Consider the following 22,394-nt stretch of genomic DNA (forward strand, 5'->3'; position numbering starts at 1 on the left):
CAAACAATTTCAAAGTAAGAAATTTTATTACATCAAAATGTATAAGCAATGGTAAATAAAATTGTGATATTTAGTATGTTCAAATGGCGTCACCGAATAGTATTTAAAATTTACAGTTTTATAAAGTTTCAGTTCGTGACTCTGGGATATTTTCACCTTTATTATTGTTTGTATTTGAATCTCGTTTATTTGAAGATGTATTTTTTCTGTCTCTAAATGGATTCGTTGGCCTCTTTTGGAAAAACGAATTCCCATGGCGATGGCGTCCTTGTCCGACATATATTTTCGGCAGTATCAGACAAGCCGTGTAAATCAAAGAGAAGATACTCAGTGTAAATGTCATGACTATGGATTTCAATTCGTCTTTAACGAAATAAAATGTAAGCAGATATGCAGCCATGACAACACATAAAGCAATACAAGTAAAGCTAAAAAATTTTGGCTCGTAAAAGATATGTTCTAGATTACGCTCACGAAATGCACAGCAAGTTGCTACAATTAGTAAGATCAACGGAAGAAAATTAGAGACAAGACTAGGCGCAGTAAAAGCTAGAGAGCAACTTTTTATGATTGAAGATCCGTGGTCAACCGATTTACTTGGGTCATAGGTAAGAATCAAAATGATGACTGGAATCATCTCTACAAGAAGCAGCAGTATGAATACCACAATTTGTGCGGTCAACAGATTGCATTTATAGGTACCTGCCTTTACTTCTAGGTATTCGCCTACTATTTTTGTTTTAATTAATAAGGAGGCCGAGAAAGACATCAGAATCAAAAAGAAAACTATGTAGCGTAAGCGGCACAACCAATCGGTTGGATAAAAAACATTTAAAAACCCAAAGGAAAAGCTGAGAAAAGGTAAAATGCTAGAAAGTAATAAAGTACGTGAAAATGATCCATCTTCTTCCAGGAAGCGTCGAAATTTAAAGAGAAGACTGCTAGTGAGGATGTTGAAAACTAGACCGATGCTGGTGACAATAATAATTGCGATCCCAGATTCATTTTTGTAACTTAACCAAATTACTTTGGTTTTATTACAATTGATATTGTCAACAGTGTAATAATCTTTTTCGCATTCGCTACAATTTGCTGCATTAGGAACATTAGTATAATTTCTGAATCCTGTGCAGTCGCCACACTCCCAGCAACATCCGTTTGGCAACAATCGAACAAATTGACCTTTTTTACAATCTGCTGAACAGCGTGAAATTGGCCACGAACCGTTTTTGAACCAAGTGGGCCACACAATATTACTTTTCTCAATAGTAAAATCAATAACTCCGTTTTTGTTTGACCAGCTTCCTACGGTAACATACTTCCAATCTCCATTGATATACTGCAAGTTGTCAATAGTGTAGGACCCATAGACAGGATCATTTGAGTTGTTAAAGCTAATGAGATCACCGACGTCGTTTCGTATAGAGATATTTTTAATAATTCCTGTCAAGATTGCGTGATTAATGGTCGGAATAGAACAGTTTTCAGGTTTGCAGTAAGTTCCTAGATACGTTTGAATTCCTGCTGTCAGCACAGTTACAGCATCTACCAAACTACTAAAGTTCTGACCTTCGTCATACAGCTGCTGAGTTATATAGCCTACTTCAATACTGCAGTCATTTGGTCCCAACAATGTCATATTATCGCTAGAAATGTTTGTTGGCTCACAATTAAAGTTATTTTTTAAATAGTTCTGCAGCCACATGTTACATCTAAAGTCTGTAATGATCTCAGTATTTATATAACTATATAGCTCAGGACGGGGGTAAAATTTCATTGAGATTGATAAGAGACCGTGCATTTGATTCACTGGAACGTTATTTGTGTAGCTGTTATTTAGTGCTTCTGGATTCCATGCGTCGCTCGTTAACCACATGGGCGTCATGCCTGCATTTTGGGCTTCTGTTAAAATAGCATCGCCTAAGCCTGAAAAATAACAAAACAAGACAACGACTTTGGCCTTTTTATCGTTTTCTATCGCACGAAGGGCCTTTTTTATATCAGCGGACATATTACTTCCTCTATATGTAATATAGAAAGTATTAATAATACAAATGTTTAATTTTTTTGCTTCACTTTGAAGCTCAGCAATTGCTAGTTTACCGTAATCGTCGTTTGAACCGATGGCATAAATGTAATTCCATGTAAAATTTTCCATAACCTTCAACATTGCTTGGATTTGCAAATTATCTGATGGAATTGTGCGAACAAATGAGCGATACATTTCACTACTACTTAGTAAACGACTAGATGACGAGTGGCTTATCAATGGAATTTGATAAAGAGACATTAGGGTTGCTAGAGGAATTGTTGTAGAGCTCTTTTCTGTGCCAACAATCGCTGTTGGAATTTTAACATTTGGGGAACTTTGAAAATTGGCATTACACTGCAAGAATCCATCATGACAAACAGAAGCTTTTTTAGCCAAAGTTGTAACTTCAATTCCTCGGGCCATTGTCACAGGTAACTTATCGCAGTTATCATCTAATTGCATACCAATCTTTGGCCGTTGCGTTAGATTATTATTCCTATTAGCTCTATCGATAGCATACTTAACCGAATAGTAATTAAACAGACCAGAAAGACTCACTTCATTACAATACCCGTCAGGTTTAGTGAACGTAAGAAGCGCTTGTATGGTGTAATTTCCATCGATGATGCTAGTTAGTCGAGTATAGTTGGTGGATAAATCATTTTCTATGATACTCGTTACTTGAGGACATTCTTTCGTATACACTGCATTTCTCACAATGAAAACACTCAAGCATAGAAAGTAAATCATTGTATCACTAATGAATGCTTATTAAAAAAAAACTGTTGGCGTGGGTAAATTTTTATAACTAAACTAATCGTGAGAAAAGATTAGTTATAAAAAAGAAGTCTCTTTTTCAGCCTCTTTTTAGAAATCTTATTTTTAATTAATTACATTTTTATCGTTTTATGTGTTGATATTTTAAAATTCTACGTGCCATTATTGTTTGTTATATAAATCTTGATAACATTTTATTTTTTTTAGTTCAGTAGAATAAAACTAAAAAATTATAAAAAAAATGATAACCTTCAATAAACTCAATTCACCTCAAACGTCTCGTGTAATGAAACCAAAATATAAATTTCTTAACTCCTCAAAGCTAAAGAGACTTTATTGAAGTGTTCGCACTGTTTACCATTCATACGTAGATTAAGAAATCGCTGATTTAGTTCTATTATAAAATATAATGTCAAAGAATTCTGCAGATTAACTTTTACAAACGCTATATACCTGGAGAGCTCAAGAGGTTTGGAAACGAAAACCATTATTCTAAAGTCTTTCTAGAATAAGGATTTACTTCAGAAAGAGAAAGATTTTTTATTTAATAAAATTTAAATTGTTCGGTGGATTGTTGGTTAAAAAACTATTTTAAAAACTTGTAATCTATAAAAATTTTATAATTCTTTTTTTCAAATGATGTATTTATTTACATAAGAAATGTTTTTTTTGAATGATGATTTGTTTCGGTCTATTAAATGTTTTAAATACTTGAAGTTTCTTTTAAAATGATTTAAAATCCCTTTTAATAAAATGCACAAAAAAAAACAACTTCTTTTAGCACTGGAGGACACAATTTTTGTTGAGGTCAACAGTTTTTTGCTAATTTTATATATATATATATATATATATATATATATATATATATATATATATATATATATATATATATATATATATTTATGTATATATTTTTTTATATATATATTGATTGGTTATGTTGATTGGTTATGTATTATATCAAAATAATAAAAAGCTCTTGTGCGTAAAAGATTGCTTAATATCATAACAATAGAGCAATATATATATCTGTTATTTAAATGGAGAAAAACAACATTTTAATAGTACTTAAAGTTTCTTGCCTTACGGCAATCATCAGTTATTAATTTCAAATTAAAAACGTAAAAAACCGTTTGGCGGCATATCTCTTCCCGGAAAAAGGAGTTGTGAAAAAAAATGTCAATCTGCCAGACAACAAAATATAAAACCGAAAATAGGTGAGAGAAAGACATTGTTATGCAATTGACAAAAAAAGCAGATGATTTTTAAACATCCTTTTGTTACCTTTATTTGTCTGTTTCATGTTTTGGCTTAAAATACATATGGTTAAAATTTACACCCTTGTATATCCACTCTGCCAAGTACATGATTGTGGTGCCAATGTTGCAAACAGTTGCTGTTTCTATTAGCAGCAATAAATAGTTTCTCAATATAGAAAAAAAAAAAGTTAAGCTTTGACAATATCTATATGGCGAAAAGGAGATTTATGGGCCAAAAACTTTGAATGTGAATATCTTGCTCGGACGGCCATTTCTTGTGGTGAACCTTGTACCCATATACTATATACTTCTAAAGGGGTTTCCAGGGCACATGAAGTTGGTAATAACTGTCATTTTTACATGGTGTGGATAGCTTGATAAACGATATTACTTAACAAACATTGATTGTTTGATGGACAAGCGATTTTGTTGATACAGTTGCAGGTGTTTGTTGATATTTGGTTTTGTAAAATCTTGTGATTATGCGAATTAATGATGGATTTTACGTTTCGCATACAGCTATAACATATCTTGATTGAATTTCTATTGAAAATTTTGTGAAATCTATGATTTACCGGAAAGTGAAGGTCAACTAATGCAAGTAAACGGTTTCCTATTTTTGTTTTCACGTTCTGACTGAATGGAGGGTTAAACCATATAATGTTTCGCTTGCGTTTTGTGTTTTTAGTCATGGCAACTTGATGTTGATAATTAAGTTATCATTTATAGCCTGCTTTTTTTAAAGCCTCTTCGTAAGGTGGAGTAGCATTTTTAAAAACAAGTTCGTTTGACGAAGATGAAAATAATCTTAATTCAGCAGTGCGAGGTAGTCTTCTAATAACACTAGGTGGATGGTTGGAAGCACAGTTGACGTAACTCAGTTCATTATCACATTTCAAGTTCGGTTGAAAAGAATTATTATTAAGATCAAGTGTCACATCAAGATAATTTACGATTTTCATATTGCATTTAATCGAAATAAGAAAATCATTACTTTTAAATATTTTCAGGCCCCTATTGCAACATCGAACTGGCCGCCATTTTTCTTAATCCACGTTTCATTGTTGTTAAAAAGTAAAGATTTTCTTGCATGTTTTACATATATATATATATATATATATATACATACACACAGAAGCGTGCTAAAGTGACCGGCAAGCGCCTAACTTGAGAAACCTTTTGAATGAAAAGTCCAGTTTCTTTCAAACTTTCACTAGAACGTCAAAAAATTGATTACAATTCTAAAAATAAATGAATTTTTACTAAATCTAAGCATTCTAATCTTAAAAGTTCATTTTATTGAAGTATGCGAGTACAAAAGTATCCGGGTATTAGTTTAAACTTTTATAGCATTTGTTTATAAGACTGTTCAGGATAAAGTAACTACTTCACGTGTTGACAAATTACTAAACAAATTACAACAAGGTAAAAGAAATTAGTTGTCGGCACGAAAAGATTTTATCATTTTTTCAAGATGAACATTTGTAAATTTTGGTACTTTTTCTTGTAAAAAAAGTCTGTCAATGATAAAATAGACCTGTACGGATAATTTTAAAATGGCTAACGAAAGTATTGCGAAATAAAAAAAAACTTAGATAAAGTTTTTTGTTAGGATCTGGTTTCATTCAATTCCTTGGTCCCTTCATTCACCAGCCTTAATTTTGTGTATAACTTAAGCATTTTTCCGATATGTCGCCATTTTTTGCCTCGACTACTCAATAATCTCCATAATATATACTCCACTAGGCATTATTTTTTTAGTAGGTAAATTTTCGAATGGGCTTTTTTATAATTCAATTGATAAAGCAAAACCTTTTAAAAATTTTATTCAAATTTATAATTATCTTGCAAAATGCGGCCAGATATTTCATGTTTTTGTTTTTCATATTTCATATATTTCATTTGTCATAAAAAGCACATAATAACCCATTTGATTTTTATCAAATAAAAATTAGTTTTTATATAACTGGTAATTCATATTATGTTAACATTAAATAGTTAGTCTTGCGGTTTGCCATAAATTGGCTTTGCTAAATTCTTTAAAACTGTGACAAATTAGTTTTTCCTTTATTGTAATTACATTCATTTTATGTATCAGTGCCAGAACCAGATGTTAGAAATGATCGTTAAATAAACTTTTTCATAAACAAAAAATTTTATTGTCAAAGATTTTACAGTTTCGCAAATGCCTTACAAAGTTTTTAAGTATATAAATCCTTTTTACATCAATTTTTAAAAAGTAATTGTTAAGAAAACATAACAAAATGTTATTAACTATGTGTTCAATTAGAATCTAATTGAACACATAGTTAATAACATTTTGTTATGTTTTCTTAACAATTACTTTTTAAAAATTGATTTAAAAAATTCTAATTATTAGATGGCAATGCAATGTGCTGCTCGTGGGAGACCAAGTGCTCCAACAAGAATCGTTGAAGATATTCTTCCAATCGACGTTGTGTTGAAAGAGAATTGGTGTTTGATGGATCTGGGGTTTAGCATTCAACAGCCAATGTCTGCTTTACAGAGGTTAGCATAACGCAGACTGATTAAAAACAGTGCGTATTGTGAAAGTTGTAACACACAGTTTGGATTGCATAGTTATCAAGATGCAATGGATAGGTACCGGTGGAAATGTAATGGATGCAATAAACGCCAAAGTGTAAGAGATGGCTCATTTTTCAGCAAGAGTTCCTTTTTCAAAAATTAATTTGTTATATGTATTGTTGGAGTCGAAATATGCCACAGAGTGAAATCCAGCATGAAGCAGGTATGAATGACGCTCTTAATACACAGTGTAATAGAATATCGTATCCGCCTAGAATATCGTATCCCCCATTAGAAAATTGAAAACGCAGATCCGATTTTGAATTATAGTGTTTAGAAGTGCACTTAAGCCGTCCGAAATGAAAAACAAATGAGTTATTTGGAAGGTTTTATATTAGTGGAAGATTTATATTAGTGGAAAAAATTAATTTTTGAATTAGAAAGAGTTAAATAATGTTAAAATAGTAAATATCATATCATATGTCATATCATATGAAATAATTGACCATATGACATATGGTCAATGATGTTCAAATAAAACTTCCCTTGAGGGGATACGATATTCTAAGCAACAAATTCTGCACTGGTCATATAAAAACATTTAAATTAAAGTATTCTTTTAGTCAATTTGTAACAAAATTATTTTATGTATAGTATCAAATTTTGCTTAGAATGTTATATCCCCCTTGTATAATAATCGTATTTGACATAAAACTTAAAAAATATAGGATATATGATTATTTTTCACTTAGAATGTTATATCCCTCTTGTATAAAAATTTTGTTTGACATAAAACTTAGTAAAATCAATGATAATGGATGTAATATCAATTTTTTACTTTAAATTACGTTTTATGCATAAATTCGATCATACTTTAACCATCATTGTTTATGTTCGAATATTATTTCGGACGGCCAAGGTGCACTTCTAAATGCTATAACTTTAAATCGTGTCTGCGTTTTCAATGTTCTTAAGGAGGATACGATATTCTAGGCGGATACGATATTCTATTACAACACACACCCAATCATTGAAAATCTATGGATGCGGGTTAAGCGTAAATTGCGGCTTCAGTTCGGTACATACGAAGGCTTGTTCACTTCCCATCTTCATGAATTTATTTGGCGTCAACATTTAAAGAAGTCCCTATATTCTCAGCATTTCTTTCTTACCTGTCCCGTCAGTATCCTCTGTAATTGTTAAACTAAACGGCTATTTTCACAGCCACAAATTTGTTCAAAACATTTTTTCAAAGAACTTATGTTAAGGAGGGTGTAGTTGGACAGTTTTTAATACTTAGCACTCGTATTACCAGCTGGCAGTTTCTAAGTTAATAAAAAAAAACACTTAAAGTCAATTTCTAAGTCAGGCATTTAGCCTAAAAATCATCGTTGTTAATAAGTACTATATATAACATAAATCATAATTAAATTTTGATTGCAATAACCGCTGGTTTAAATACCGCAGGTTTAACTTGCGTAAATTGCGCAAGATAAACGTACTTTAACGACTTTTCAACGTAAAAACCGTGATGTCCACGTCCGGTTAAAACGTTATTAACTTTTTACTCTCAAAATGACGAATATTAGGGTTTTTAGTAGGGTTTTTTACAACTTTGACTTTGAATTAGAGCACTTTCCGTTGTTTTTAGGTTTATGTTTTTAAATTTTTCTGAATCAGCATAAAATTCTCTATTAAAATCAATCATAAAAAAAAGGGGAGGGGAGGGGAGAAACTGCAGTAGTGCCATATATAAATATACATACATACCACTGATCTCAAAATATAACTGGATAGCGTATTCAATTGCCTTTTTCAAAAAAAATTGAAGCCAAAATTGGCCTCCCAAGATGGCGGCGATCGGAGCTCCTAGCGGTGATCGATGTACATTTTATAAGGCTTTTTACAGAAATATTAAAGAAAATAAATAGAGTTTTGAAAGAAAAACTAGACTATGAAACAAAGTTTTAATGACTTTAAAGAAATGAAATGATTTCTAAAAAAATCAGACAATTAAAGTAATTATTTTGATACTAAGGTACAAAATATTCGATACTTTACGATTAAATAATATTTATGCATAATCTATGTACCTTTTAGTTCTTAGTTACCCAATGCAGTGTGCTAGAAGGTTGATAACATGACTGTATGGTAAGCGGCAGTGGTGTCTACTTACAATTTTGACAAATTTTATATTTTCAATTTTTGTAGCAAGATACCAGATATGTACATGCTGCATGAACTATTAGCTGAGTGCTGTGAGTACACACAACTCAGGGGTTCCTTCTAGGATTATTTAATACATATATGTAATTAATAGATATAGTATTTAATAAAAATATTAAGTACAAAATATCATTTTTTAATATGTTATTTTACTTATATATTATTCTTTGTAATATTTCAGCTCTCAATAATTGAGTCAATTGTTTTTAACTTGTTATTCAAAACAAATCATTAAGGGAATGTTTTCATAACATATATTTTGTATGTTATCAAACATTATCAACATTATGTATCTTATCAAAAAATTTATGATACGTAAATTTACAATAAACTATCTGCATTAAATGTTGGAATGGATTAGTACTTTCTTATCATTTCGAATAAACCAGTTTTTTAAAATTCAAAGACAGAGGAGGGTTAATTAAACCAAGTGTTACTATCATATGCGAAGAAACTGAAAGATGTTTCCAAAGGTTGCTTGCCTCAATAAATGGCAACCTTCCAAATGAAATAGGAATTCAAAGTGCCATTTCTGGTGCTGTTTTGAGATCAGTTGATTACTCAAAAATATTTAATGAACAAACATCTCATATGTTTGACTCAGCTATAACTGATAACCATTTATTTGCACTGATTAAGCTTATTTCAGAAAACTATGCAAATATATATCTTTATCACCTGGGTAAAAAACAAACTGCCAAAATAACTGGAAAAAAGCTTAGAAAGCAATTAACAAAACTTATCCTATTCAAAAACCAATCAAAAATATTTTTATGATATATATATATATATATATATATATATATATATATATATATATATATATATATATATATATATAATAACTCTAGAAGGAACCTCTGAGTTGTGTGTAATCACAGCGCTCAGCTAATAGTTCATGCAGCATTTATAATTTTTTAGTGCCTATCTGATGAACTAATGCCTAAAAAACATTTTATCTTAAAAATAAAATCAGCTGCCTGCCATGCTGTTGTGTTATTAACCTTCTAGCACACAGCATTGGGTAGTTCAGAACTAAAAGGTACATAAATTATATAACAAATGCTAACTATTTGAAACTTGAGATTTCTGCACAAGCAAACAAATACTTTTTCTTTACTTTTATTAAACAAACTAAATTTAAGCAAATTAAAATTAAAATTTGTACTTAGTTTTACTGAGAATTTTTATTTTATCATATCTATTCTAAAAAACGAAAATCTGAAAGTTAATATAGAGCAACTTATTGTAAGAATATGTTTTGTTAAATAAAAAAATATTTATATTTGAAATTTTTGTAAATATGTAATATTCCGTTATTTTTATGAATAAAATCTTATGTTAAACAAAAAAACTAGATTTTTTTTAGAAAATTATATATTTATCAATATTTGAGCTTAAGATATAAAACTTGATTATCATCAGTTTCTTAATTTTCATATCACCATTCCTTAATTCCGCCGCCATCTTGGGAGGCCAAAACTGGCTTCAAAAAGTTTTTTCGTATACGCTATCCAGTTATATTTTGAGATCAGTGGTATGTATGTATCACTGATCTCAAAATATAACTTGATAGCTATACGAAAAAAATTTTTGAAGCCAGTTTTGGCTTCCCAAGATGGCGGCGGAATTATGGAATGTTGATATGAAAATTAAGAAACAGATGATAATCAAGTTATATTTTGAGATCAGTGGTATGTATGTATCACTGATCAGCAATTCGCAAAATTTTTTCTTTTTATCATCTTTTTTAGCCATTTCCTCATATTGCATGATTAATAAATGTAAACTTGGTACCAAGTCACCAATATGTACGGAATTTCTTTGATTCAAAAGCGTAAATCTATATGCTGGGAGCATCAATGATAAATAGAATTCAATCTCTGCTTGAGTAACTGGACATTTAATAGTTTCAAAGCAATGTTCTTTATATGCTTTGTAAAAACAAATCAACATTAAAAAACTTGATGACCAACGAGTTAAATTTTCGTTTCTTAATCTATTTTTTTTTGTTGAAAGATTCGGGCAATTTGAATTGTCTGATGAGTTTTTTTAGCAAATGAACAAAGCAATGACAAAATAGTTTTCAATCGTTTGCATGACCTCACAGTATTACGTATTGAAATATTAAATTTGTGGTTTGTGCATGCAAAACGAGGTACTTTTCTGCTGCCGAGTTCAAACTCTAATTGATCTACTATACTATGATCCCCAAATTCATAATTATCAGCATCATCAATTCCAGTAGCATCAATCTCAGCATCAATCTCATAAGATAGTTTGCTAAATTTAATATCATTTTGGATTGGATTTATTTCTTCAGTAAGCAATTCGTTAATTTCAGGTTCAATTTTGTTTTCAGGTGAATCTTTTAGTTCCTGATCATTCTCATCACTGTCGTCATTCTCAAACAATTCTTCCCAAAAGTCTTCTTCAATCCAATTGCCGTTTTCCAATTCATAGTTGAGCATTTGTGGAAAAGCTCTAAGAAAAGCTTTACCACCATCACTCACATAACCGTCAACTTTAGATTTATCGAAATCATATTGATTTAATATTTCTTCTGAAACCAATATAATATTTTCAGCATTATGTTAGCCACTCATTCGTTGAAGACCAAGAACTATTAGCTTTTTACTGAAATCAGCAAAGGTAACCTGGCAACATAAGGCAAAAAAATCAGCCAGTTGGCGGCTATCCCAGATATCACCTATTAATGTAATAGTTTTGGCTTTTCTAAGGCAGTTAGTGATTGTTTTTTTAACCTTTTCAACTACCATAGGAACTATATTATAGACAAAAGACTTCTCGCATGGTAAATGAATTTTATGACGCTCTAAAAGTCTTTTTAGATGAATGTTACCTAGCTCTTGTATTGCCATATTGGATGACATTACATATTTAGTTAGATCCATAATATTGTCATCTAACAACGAGTCATCATCATTATCAAGACTTATATCATCATAAGCCTTTTTCCAAGCCATAAAATCGTCTTTGCCCTTACATTGTGTGGAATTAAAATGCTTAAAAAAATTACCACTTTTACCTAGTGGTTCATGTAATACTTTATAGCAATAAATGCAGGTAAAATGTAATTTTTCTTTCTTTCCGGGCTTAAAATCGATTTCGGTTTGGCAATGAAAAAAGTTTAAAACCGAACTGTAAGTTTTTTCAGTGTCACCAAATTTGAAAATTTTACGCGGAAATTTATTGTTTTTCAAGTTATGTTTAATTTCATTAATCTATTTAACATATCGTTTAATACTTATATTTGTTAATAAAGCATTGTTTATGCTTTCGCTGCACGATGGTTGACTATTTTCAATCGACAATACGGCTAAGGCACGATTACTTCTGTCAGAATTTATTTGTTTATTTACAGACTGATTTTCTTTATCTTCTTTATTTATACTTTTTTCTTTTTTTTTTCTCAAACTCTTTACATTAGAGTCTGAACCTAATTTTCGTTTGGCGGATCTTCCATACATGTTAAAGCAAAAAATCTAAAATAAAACTTTTGTTAAGCAAATAAGCAATATTATAAAACTAGCTTAAATTACATTACATATATAAATTACTTTAGTTTATATAAGATAAAAGATTAAAATGATTTATTTTATTTATCTAACTTATTTACTATAGATAAAAAGATAAATACTCGTATCTTATATACATCTATAGCCTCATAAAAGTAACAAAAAATTATAAAAAAAGTCATTATTTCAAATACAAACGCTAGAAGTTTATCAACTTACAAAACAAAGCAACTCAAAATTTATCAACTTGTAAAACAGCGAATTGTAAATTGTTATTTGAAGCAAGCTCATAAAGTCATTAAAAGCAATGCTACTTACTCCCTAGAGGCTTTAAGACGTGATTTTCGACACGCAAACCTTAATAATTTATCTTAAAAAACAAATTATAATGGTTAAATTATAATTTAGTGTTTTTGTTTGTTATTTATAAAAAAATATATACTTTAACAACTAATTTATATTTTACACTCAAAAAAATTGCGTATTTTTACGCAAAATACTCAAAAAAATATGCGTATTATGAGTTGCGTATTGAGTATTCTACTCAATAAAAATGCGTACTATGAGTTACATACTGAGTATTATACTCAAAGAAATTGCGTACGTTGAGTTGCGTATTGAGTATGATATGAGTAATATACTCAATACGCAATACGCAAAAAAAAGTGTGTTCTGATGTATGTGACTTACCATCATTTGTATCACTACCTTATCAAGACTCCGTGTAAGTTGGTCTTAATATTTATTCAAGTTTAATCAATTCTTAAGGTTTCATGATTTTATTTAGTTTTTATTTTTTAAATTATAGGTGTTTATTCTCCAGAGGCGATGGAAAATTTTAAATCACTGGATGCCTGGAAATTTTTTATATCAGGCTGGGTTCAAACAACTGTTCATTTCAAATTAGAAAGTGGTGTATATATTAAGCGTGCTGATGTGAGACCATCTTATCGGACTACTGATGAATGTCACAAGCCATGGGTAGCTCTTAAATCAGATGGGACTGTCCTGGCAGGTCATTGCAATTGAATGGCTGGGTAAGTAGTTCATATTTTAAACATGGGGGGGATCTAGGGGGTATCCTATGATGCCCAGAATTCACCCATAATATTGTAACAAATTCTGAATAAATCCGTTTTGTAATATGAAAAACTCTAAATTTAAATTTATAGTATAATACTTATATATAAGTTGGATGACCTTAGGCCACATGACATTTTACAGATGGAGTGCAAAGTCCTATGGCTTACCTTTTTGTTGGTGCACTTTGTTAAATAAATTAGACAAGTAATATTTGTCTGGTTTATGAACAGAATAGCCAAGGCAACATTTTATTCATTTTATTTTAGATGAATATTTTGGAGTAATGTAAAGTAAGTAATAATAAGGCAGTGATGCCGCTTTGATGATGAATTGCCATTTATTGTTGACAACAGTCCGCCTCTCCCTTTATCCTCTTCCCCCTCCCCGCAGGCTAGAGGATTTTGCAAATAAATAAATAATCATGCATTAATGCATGCATGTTTGAGTATCTTTTGAAGGATATAGATAATTCTATTAAAGTTTTAACACAGGAGGGATGTGATAACATGTTATTTGCAAAGTGAGAGGTGATGTTCAGAGTGACCAATCTGAGTTTCAGAATGCAGAAATTATGAAGAGAGGTATGGATGGTTCCACTGTGTATAGTTACACTGTGTATAGTATAGTATTTGTACTGTTGGAGATTTGAAGTGGAAAAAAGATAATTTGGAAAAATTGTTATCCAAATAGTCCAGATACACCCCGTCATCTTATGTTTTGTTTAGCCAAAGAGACTGCTAGTTTTATTCAAGAGAAGTTTGAACATTTACAAAATAAAATTTTGTCTTTAGAGAATATTAAGTTTACACTTCATGATAGTACTTTTGTTATAAATTCAAGTTCGTCAACTATTTATACCAAATTAAATGATGGTAAAACACTTAATGCTGTGGTTTCAAAAACGCTTAAAAAAATATAGCATCTCAGTGCTGTCATGTATGTCCTAAGGAGTTTCCGTTGGAAACCATTTGGAATAAAGATAAAAACCTAGACAAGAATATATTGAAACTTGGAATTCGCAGTCTTTATTTGTGGATATGTAGCATGGAGTGAGTCTTCAATACTGCTTGCAAACTTCCAGCAGTGAAACAAGGAAGAAAAATTCCAGCAAAAAACAGCCAAGAATTTATTGAAAACAAAAAAAAAATTCCAGCACTTATTCAAAATGCAATTAAAAATAAGGGTACATTTTGTCAGGAAGGAAAGTGGCACATCGAACACTGGCAATGTTGCACACAAATTTTCAAGCAGAAATCTGAATGTCTGTTTGATCTTATTTCTAACTATTATTTTTAAAAAGCCATTCCAATGTCACAGTCTGTGCAAAGAATGCTAGTTTATGATGTTTCTTTTATTAAATATTTAGGTATCCAGTAGGTTCTTTGTCTGAGAGTGCCATTGAAGCAAGTAACAAAACCAATAAAACTGCAACAGTAGGTCAGGCACGTTTAACTTCTTTTGCTGAAAATACTAGGGATACAGTTATTTATTTATGACACCAGACATGTATCTATACTGCAAGACGAACAAAATGCAAGAGGTATAAAAACTATACTGCAAGAAGATTCAGCTGATAACTGTTCTAAAGGTAAATATTGGAGAAAGCTATGTGTATCTTTAAATTTAGATATTTAATGGTATTGTTTAATTTAATTAATGATACATTTAGGTGCTGGTGATAGCCAATCTGATTATTCTGAGGTCTTTTCACATAATCAACACAGTATGTTTTTTTTATGCTTGTAAAAAAAAAAATAATAGTAATAATTGTCAGAAAAGTTGAAGCAAGAATCCCAAACTTTTATTTTCCAGGAAAAATTGCGTCAATTGACCTCAAATTGACTCATTTTGCCATATGTTTTTGTTTTCCTCAAAAATGTGTCTAAAGTCCTATTTCTACTTAGAGATGCATAGTGCAATTCTTGAAGGCTTGTTGTGAATATTAAATGTTTCTCCACATAAGGATTGCTGAGACATGTTTAGAAGGAAAATTTTAATTGTACTTCAATTATATCTATTTATTACAGTGAATACAGTTTTTTCTCGAATGTATAATTATTAGAAGTAGAATTTGATAATAGATAATTTCTTATTATAAATAGTTTTTATCTTAAACTATACTTTTTATCATAATAATGAAACTTTTTTAAATTTTAATGTTTGTTGTTAAATAATTTTAGGAAGTCAAAGTTTAATAGTTCCTTATTAAGAAAAGAAATCAAGGAAGTATCATTGAACCATGCAGCTGTAATTGATAAGCAACTTTTAAAAAACGGTTTCTTTCAAAGCCACATATTGTTAAAAACCTATTTTAGCATCAGAAACTTTATTCTGCAATCAATGGGAATGGGAACTTCTGGAGTATTTGTTTTACTTTTATTTATAATAAAATACTTGTTATTTCCTTTTTTACAGTATCGGACAAAACATGGTGGACAAACTCAAATTTAGAACAAAAGTTGATCAAAAACTAAAAAAAACTAGTAAAACAATTGAACATATTTTTTTTTATGTAGTTTATTATGTTGTTAACAAAACTTAAAACTTTTGAATTATACTAAAAATCACTAAAAAAATTTTAAAACACATTTTCCCTGACAAACTACATTTTTCTTTGGACAAAACAAGGTGGACATTCCAAAAGTCGACTGAAAATTTAAAAAAATTCAAAAATTAACTTATTATTTTTCAAAAAACTTTAAAAGTTAACTTAATATTTGGTAGGACCTCCTTTACTTTTAATTACTTCTTTCATTCTTCGGGGCATAGACGCAATTAATGAGTCAACAATTCTCATATCAATCTCTCGCCAGGCCTTCTCGATTTGTTCAAATAATGCCTCACTGGTCTTCACATTTGCTCGCTCAATCTTATTGTCAATTATTTCCTACATATTTTCTATGGGATTCAAGTCAGGGATTTGTGCAGGCCACACCATTTTGGTGATATCCTTGTCCTTGAACCATTGTTTTACAATTTTTTAGGTATGTTTGGGATCATTGTCCTGTTGAAAAATCACTTTAGGGGCACCTCCCATTCAGCATGTGGTAACATAACATCTTCTATTATATCTTTGTAAATAAAGTGGTCCATAATTCCATTAATTTTGTGTATAGGACCAGTTCCTAGTGCTGAGAAACATCCCCAAACCATAGCAGACGTTCCATGCTTAACACTCTTCTTGGTATATTTAGTATTGAATCTGGTGTTCTTTAGTCTCCAGACTCGCTTCTTGCCGTCGCTTCCAAAAAGGTTATATTTTGATTCATCACTAAAAAGAAGAGTTTTTCCACTGGTCTACAGTCCAATTTTGGTGTGCTTTGGCAAACACAAGTCTTAGCTTTCTATTTTTAAAGGAAGTTAGCGGTTTCTTGGCAGGCATTCGAGAAAATAATTTTGCTTCGTTAGCTCTTCGTCGCACAGTGCGATTACAGAGATTTGTAGTTCAAGTTTTTTGGTTAATTTTGTGGATGACAAAAATGGATCTTTTTTAAGCTCTTTAACAATTATTCGATCTAGTCTTTGTGATGTTTTTCTTGGACGTCCGCCCCGATGGTTTGTTTTATAGCAGTCACGAGATCCAAATGATTTGACAGTTTTGCTTACAGTCGATTTAGCTATATTATATTTTCTACAAATTTGAGCTTGACGTTTTTCGCTTTTAAAATCTTTAACAGTATTTTCACGTAAAACACCTAATTTGTAATAAGCCATTTTAAGTTGCAATTTACCCCATATATTACGAGTTAAATCTATTTTTAGTTTAATTGAAAAAATAATTGGGCAGACGTTCCAAAACTTAATTTATTATTTTAGAGTAATGTTATGATAAAAGTGAAAACAAAAGAATGCGGTAAATTGAATAAAGACAATGAAATCTTATAAAAAAAAAGCTTTGTTTTGATTTGTCCACCTTGTTTTGTCCAAGGAAAAATGTAGTTTATTGAGAAAAATGTGTTATAAATTTTTTTTGTGATTCTTAGTATGATTCAAACGTTTTAAATTTTGTTAAGAACATAATAAACTATTTAAAAACTAGTATGTACAATTATTTTACTAGTTCTTTTTAGTTTTTGATCAACTTTTGTTCTAAATTTGAGTTTGTCCACCATGTTTTGTCCGATACTGTAATTATCATGAAAATGTAAGAAGGAGACAAATAATGCCTGTAACCCCTAAAAAAGATAAACTGATATATCAGACTTAGAGTTTTAAATATAAAAAACTATCGGTTTTATATCTTTTTAATCTAAATTTGAATTAGTCCGGATAAACCGACTAAAAAACCGGAATGAAACCGGTTTTAAAAAAGACCGGACATTTTTTTATAAATATATTTATGAACAAACAATATCTTATAATTGATACTTTGTTAAAAAAGATTACTTTAAAATGTTAAACAGTTCTCTAGCTATAAGGCTATTTCCTTTTTTTCTATCAGCGCGACGCATAGTGCGACGTACCGTCGGAATCGTAATCTGATTTTACAACTTTTTTTATGGCTGAACAAAATCGATATTTCTTTAGGTTTATTCTCAATGTTTACTTTCCAAGAGAATAAACATTGAGATTATTCATTGAGATATTCAGTGATTAAACATTCAGAATATTCAAAATGTTTACTCTCAAAGAGAATAAACATTGAGAATAAACAACTAAATGTTGATTTTGTTCATAATCATGTTTTTTATTGGTTCTGTAAACATTGGTGCTGTTCATAATGATGTTTATTTTTAATGTCCATTCCTTTTAAGAATAAACATAAAGAAATATTGATTCCGTTTGTAACCTTGTTTATTAATGGTTCTGTAAACATTGACTCTGTCCATAATCATTTTTATTTTCAAAGAGAGTAAACATTGAGAATAAGCATAAAGAAACATTGATTTTGTTCATAATCACGTTTACTAATGATTCTGTAAACATTGATTCTGTTTATAATCATGCTTACTCTCAATGTCTGTTCTCAAAGAGAATAAATTCTGAAAACAAACATAAAGAAACATCAGTGAGTTAGCACGACTAAGGAAGTTCTGTTAACCCAGACCGACTTTCACAGCAAACTTTTCGCTTAATGAGGCGCAAAATTTATTAAAGGTAAGTCGGTTTTTTCAATGAAAAGGCTCTTTTTAACAGCCTCCTTAACTAGCCCAGCGAATGAATAGCTTTTTGAGTGTAAATTTCAGCGAGTATTAAAATAAGAACCAGCAACATTTGCAAATACTGCCCAAATAAGCTGCGTGGCATAATATCAAGAGTTTAAGAAAAATGAAGTTAAATTTTTCATAAAAAATGTTACTTTAAAAAATACCTTTAAAATGTCATGAAAAAAATCACCTGTACCTTTTTTTACCACACACATAAAATGTTCACAAAAAAAAAAAAGCTAATTTTTCGTTAGTAATTATTTGTCGATTGATGTTACATATAAAGACCGCCTAGTTTCATTTTAATTACTTATCAATTAATTACCTCTCAGTGTTAAGTAAGGTGTTATTTACACCTTGGTAATATTGAAATATAGAAAAGACTGAATAAAGTCATTGATACAGGCGGACTTTCCTGTAGCAATACTAGCCGCACAAGCTAACATAAGGAAAAAGGACAAACCTCTGCTTTTATTTTGCTTTTACGTTTGCAATTTCTTTTTTAATTTTCAAAGTAATGACTCATTTCACAGGTTGAATGAAGTTTTTGTACAAAATTAAAAAAGTAAAACTTTATTTTATGAGTAACTTTAAAAAGTGCATCCCAGTTTATTTCAAATTTCGAATTGGTCCTGAAAACCTCGTTTTAGCGATTCATCGAAGCACCTCTTTAATCCTGTTTAGGCGAGTTTTCCAATGTTGGAAGAGTTTTGTTTTCGTAAATTAAAAACTTTTGCGTTTTCTTAAAGTTTAGGCATTGTTGGGTTCCGGAACTAACAATTACAACGTAACAATGCTTCTATTTGTTTGTTTAATGTGTTTAATTCCTTCATCATCTGCACAAGGTGGTGCAATCGAAGCAGCGAAAGCTGTTTTGGAGGTTGGTTTGGACGCTGCTTTGAAGCAAATTGATAACGTGTGGAAGGGAGACGTTGTGAGATATTGGAAATGTGCCGTTGAAAACAAGTCCGATAAACCACTAGCTGCTTCAGGAAGCACTGAAGAATCTGGAAGTCTTGGCACAGTTCTCCCTGATATTCCTCCCGGAAAAACGGGAGGATTTTTATGGGAAAAATCTAGAGGCGCTGCAACTGGTGCGATTGGTGTTGTTCATTACAAATATGGTGACAAATATATAAACATAATGGCGTCCATTCCTTATGATTGGAACTTGTATTCTGCTTGGTCCAATGTTTGTATATCTAGCAAAAAGGAAAGTTTTGACACCCTGTACAATGGAAAAGGTTCATGTAAGTCTCCTGTTAAAGCAGGAAATTGGGGTGAGGTTGATGGAGTCAAGTTCTTCCTAACTAATAAGAGCCACGCCGAATTCAAAGTTGTTTTTAGCGGCTAAACTGAAGCTGCCGGATGCCGAAGTAAATCAAACAGGACTGTTTAAACTTTATAGCATACGTTATGAAGAGATTTATTATCGGTAAATTTCTCGTTTTTGTCATCTTCTGTCGTTCCATTATTCTAACAAATAGAGTTATTCCGAGTTTTTTCATGCTTCTTAAACGAGCACAAGTTTACTATAGAGACTAAAAACTTTCGTTTAATCAATCTTTACTTGGGTCTTTTAATTTCGTTTAATCAATCTTTACTTGGGAACGCTGATATTTTTGACAATTCGATTGAGAAATAGAGAGGTTGAAGAAAAATCAAAATCTAATGAAAATGTAAATGTTTTTATGAAAACGTTTTTCAGTACGTCGAATTAACGAACGTGGTTAAAATCGTTAAACAAAGAATAAAATAAATATTAGAAATTTATTTGCTTCTTTCAACATAATCTAAGAGTTTTGTAGACAGCCATTACCTTTTTTTAGGTAATCAGTGCATTTTAAAACATTTTGAACTTACTTTTTAATCTTATTTCTTCAATTTTTTTACAAGCCAATTTCGGGGATATAGTTATTATAGAACAAATCAAAAAATGTAAAGTGTCTACTAGAGCTGTACGAGATATGGTTTCTTATCTTCGATCGAGTTCGAGCGAGATTGCAAAAATTTCGAGATTTATAAAATGACTTTATCCATCGGCTTTTACGTAACTGACAACTTTAAAAGTTAAATTTATTATGCACATGTATATATCTTTAGACAAATTAATACAAATGTGGATTTAATTCCTTGATCATTATGACAAAAATGAGAAAATCAGTACTAAGTTGTCACCGTCACAGTTGAACGAGTTTAATAAATAAGAACATTCAAATGATTTCAAATGATTCATTAAGCATATAACCTGTAAAAATACAAGTCAACTTGAAATGCTCCTAACAAAGAAAAAAATTATTCAAACATTAACTGCGCCTCAGTAAGCGTAAAACAAAATGACATCTATCACCATAGTCACAATAACAGATAGTCTGGCCAATTAAGCCGTTTTCGCAAGATTCTATTGTTTTCAAACAATAGAAGTTAAAATTTTGAATTTATGTTGAAAATAGTTAATATATCGTGCCCAGTCTACTAACTAGTGCACAAAAATCTAAAAAATGGCAAACTTTGGAGAGGAACAGTCCATTGATTCTCTTATATTAGATCTAGAATCAGACGTTTTTTTTGAAAAAAGTAAGTTCCTTAATGATGTCGATGCTTTTCTTACAGAAATTGAGAATAGAAGCGTTTCAAACAACTTTAACTGCCAGCAGTGTGTGAAAAAATGCAAATCAGAGAAAGGACTCAAACACCACATAACAACACATCACTTTAAGATTGACTCTTCAACACTGCGAAGAAATGCAGCAACTGATACTAAGCGTGCGTGTACTGCAAAAGAGTTCACAACTTTCATTAAAAAAAGCATTAAATTTGTGGAAACGATCTTTGCTACCCTCTATATCAGAGATGAGCTTTCAAGGTACAGTTTCTCTGAAGATGATGCAAAGCATTCATTCGATCTGATAAAGGAAGTTATTGAAAATTTTAATGGTGATGCAGAAGTTTTTTATCCACAATTTTACAAAGTTGCTGGTCAGAAAGGTTTTATGAAAAATCTCACAGATAAAACCTCAACTCTTGTAGGATATGACCTTGCAAATCACATTTTGGCTCACTTGACTTAGTCTAAAACTACCACCTCAGTTTTAGTTATTGATGATGAAATTAAGTCAAAAGATAAAGAAAAAAATTTAATTGAATATTTGGGTGGGTATGTATTTAGTACTTTTTATTGAAGGATATGTTATTCAAAAAGTTGACAAACCAGATTTGACAAAAAACACTCTCAATTTTGTTGGCTGGAAAAATTGTAGAAAATGGTTCGAATTATTTTGACAAGTATAATCATGATACTAATAAAAAATTTACTATTTTAAAAAATCGAGGTGCTCTTTGGTTTATATCATCTGATGCTTTGCCACTATTTAAAATAGCAGGAATAGCATTTAGAAAATCAACAAAAATTTGAAGTAAAAATGTTGACTGCAGAGTTGCTTCAAGATGTTGGAGTTTTATCTCACTTCTCAAAAATTTGCAATGTTTCTTTTACCAAAGTATCTGAAGAATTGTCTCTCAATCTTCTAGAACATCTTTTAACTCTTTATATTTGTGTTTGCTCATTTTCCTATTCAAAGGACCTTGTAAATTTGCATAAAACCAAATCTAAGAACAAAAGAACAAATTCGTTAAGAAAAGAAATCAAGAAAGGAACTTTGAATTCCACTGAACTCCACTGAATAATTTAAATAAAAAATAGACATTACAAAAGGTTATTTTCATAGCCATAAATGTCATTAAAAACATATTCTTGCATAGGAACTATATTGCAGCATAATGG

At 30.5% G+C, this 22,394-nt stretch overlaps 4 protein-coding genes across 7 annotated transcripts; 2 read left to right on the top strand and 2 right to left on the bottom strand.

Moving 5' to 3' along the window:
• Window positions 1–3,199, bottom strand: LOC145189107 (metabotropic glutamate receptor 3-like). Of its 2 annotated transcripts, XM_090085946.1 has the most exons (2): window positions 3,079–3,199; window positions 1–1,926 (listed from the first exon to the last, which is right to left on the bottom strand). In XM_090085946.1, exon 2 carries the CDS (start codon window positions 1,883–1,885, stop codon window positions 119–121), a length of 1,767 nt encoding a protein of 588 aa, XP_089942072.1. In that variant the 5' UTR covers window positions 1,886–1,926; window positions 3,079–3,199; the 3' UTR covers window positions 1–118. The 2 variants fall into 2 exon arrangements, with proteins under 2 accessions (XP_089942072.1, XP_079921806.2); XM_080065680.2 differs by lacking the exon at window positions 3,079–3,199 and having other exon boundaries at window positions 1–3,064.
• A 7,045-nt stretch (window positions 3,200–10,244) lies between these two features.
• LOC149889498 (uncharacterized) lies at window positions 10,245–11,312 on the bottom strand. Its single transcript, XM_090083691.1, is given in 3 exon segments — window positions 10,245–10,893; window positions 10,895–10,918; window positions 10,920–11,312. Coding segments are annotated over 3 exon segments (912 nt in total). The 3' UTR covers window positions 10,245–10,398.
• A 1,615-nt stretch (window positions 11,313–12,927) lies between these two features.
• Window positions 12,928–16,128, top strand: LOC149889499 (uncharacterized). 2 transcript variants are annotated; one of them, XM_090083702.1, is made up of 5 exons: window positions 12,928–13,104; window positions 13,189–13,417; window positions 14,830–15,051; window positions 15,133–15,186; window positions 15,368–16,128. In XM_090083702.1, the coding sequence occupies exons 1-2, from the start codon at window positions 13,056–13,058 to the stop codon at window positions 13,407–13,409; spliced, it is 270 nt and encodes an 89-aa protein (XP_089939828.1). In that variant the 5' UTR covers window positions 12,928–13,055; the 3' UTR covers window positions 13,410–13,417; window positions 14,830–15,051; window positions 15,133–15,186; window positions 15,368–16,128. The 2 variants fall into 2 exon arrangements, with proteins under 2 accessions (XP_089939828.1, XP_089939827.1); XM_090083701.1 differs by having other exon boundaries at window positions 15,133–16,045.
• Window positions 16,129–16,157: 29 nt separating this feature from the next.
• On the top strand, window positions 16,158–20,050 carry LOC149889500 (hydra actinoporin-like toxin 1). 2 transcript variants are annotated; one of them, XM_090083697.1, is made up of 2 exons: window positions 16,158–18,560; window positions 19,360–20,050. In XM_090083697.1, the coding sequence occupies exon 2, from the start codon at window positions 19,404–19,406 to the stop codon at window positions 19,962–19,964; it is 561 nt and encodes a 186-aa protein (XP_089939823.1). In that variant the 5' UTR covers window positions 16,158–18,560; window positions 19,360–19,403; the 3' UTR covers window positions 19,965–20,050. The 2 variants fall into 2 exon arrangements, with proteins under 2 accessions (XP_089939823.1, XP_089939824.1); XM_090083698.1 differs by having other exon boundaries at window positions 18,426–18,560; window positions 19,365–20,050.
• Window positions 20,051–22,394: the final 2,344 nt, after the last annotated feature.

Source organism: Hydra viridissima, unplaced genomic scaffold (genome assembly GCF_058129835.1).
Source record: "Hydra viridissima isolate aposymbiotic clone 2 unplaced genomic scaffold, HvirCarnegie_v1 scaffold_4, whole genome shotgun sequence".
In the NCBI taxonomy this organism is placed as follows: Eukaryota; Metazoa; Cnidaria; class Hydrozoa; order Anthoathecata; family Hydridae; genus Hydra; species Hydra viridissima.

What these genes read in the sequence shown, in the direction of transcription:
- LOC145189107 (XM_080065680.2), bottom strand. Translation starts at nt 2,782, where the DNA reads ATGATTTACTTTCTATGCTTGAGTGTTTTCATTGTGAGAAATGCAGTG.
- LOC149889499 (XM_090083702.1), top strand. Translation starts at nt 13,056, where the DNA reads ATGTATGTGACTTACCATCATTTGTATCACTACCTTATCAAGACTCCG. An exon ending in CTACCTTATCAAGACTCCGT is followed by an intron (nt 13,105 to 13,188) that starts GTAAGTTGGTCT and finishes TTTAAATTATAG; the next exon opens with GTGTTTATTCTCCAGAGGCG.
- LOC149889500 (XM_090083697.1), top strand. Translation starts at nt 19,404, where the DNA reads ATGCTTCTATTTGTTTGTTTAATGTGTTTAATTCCTTCATCATCTGCA.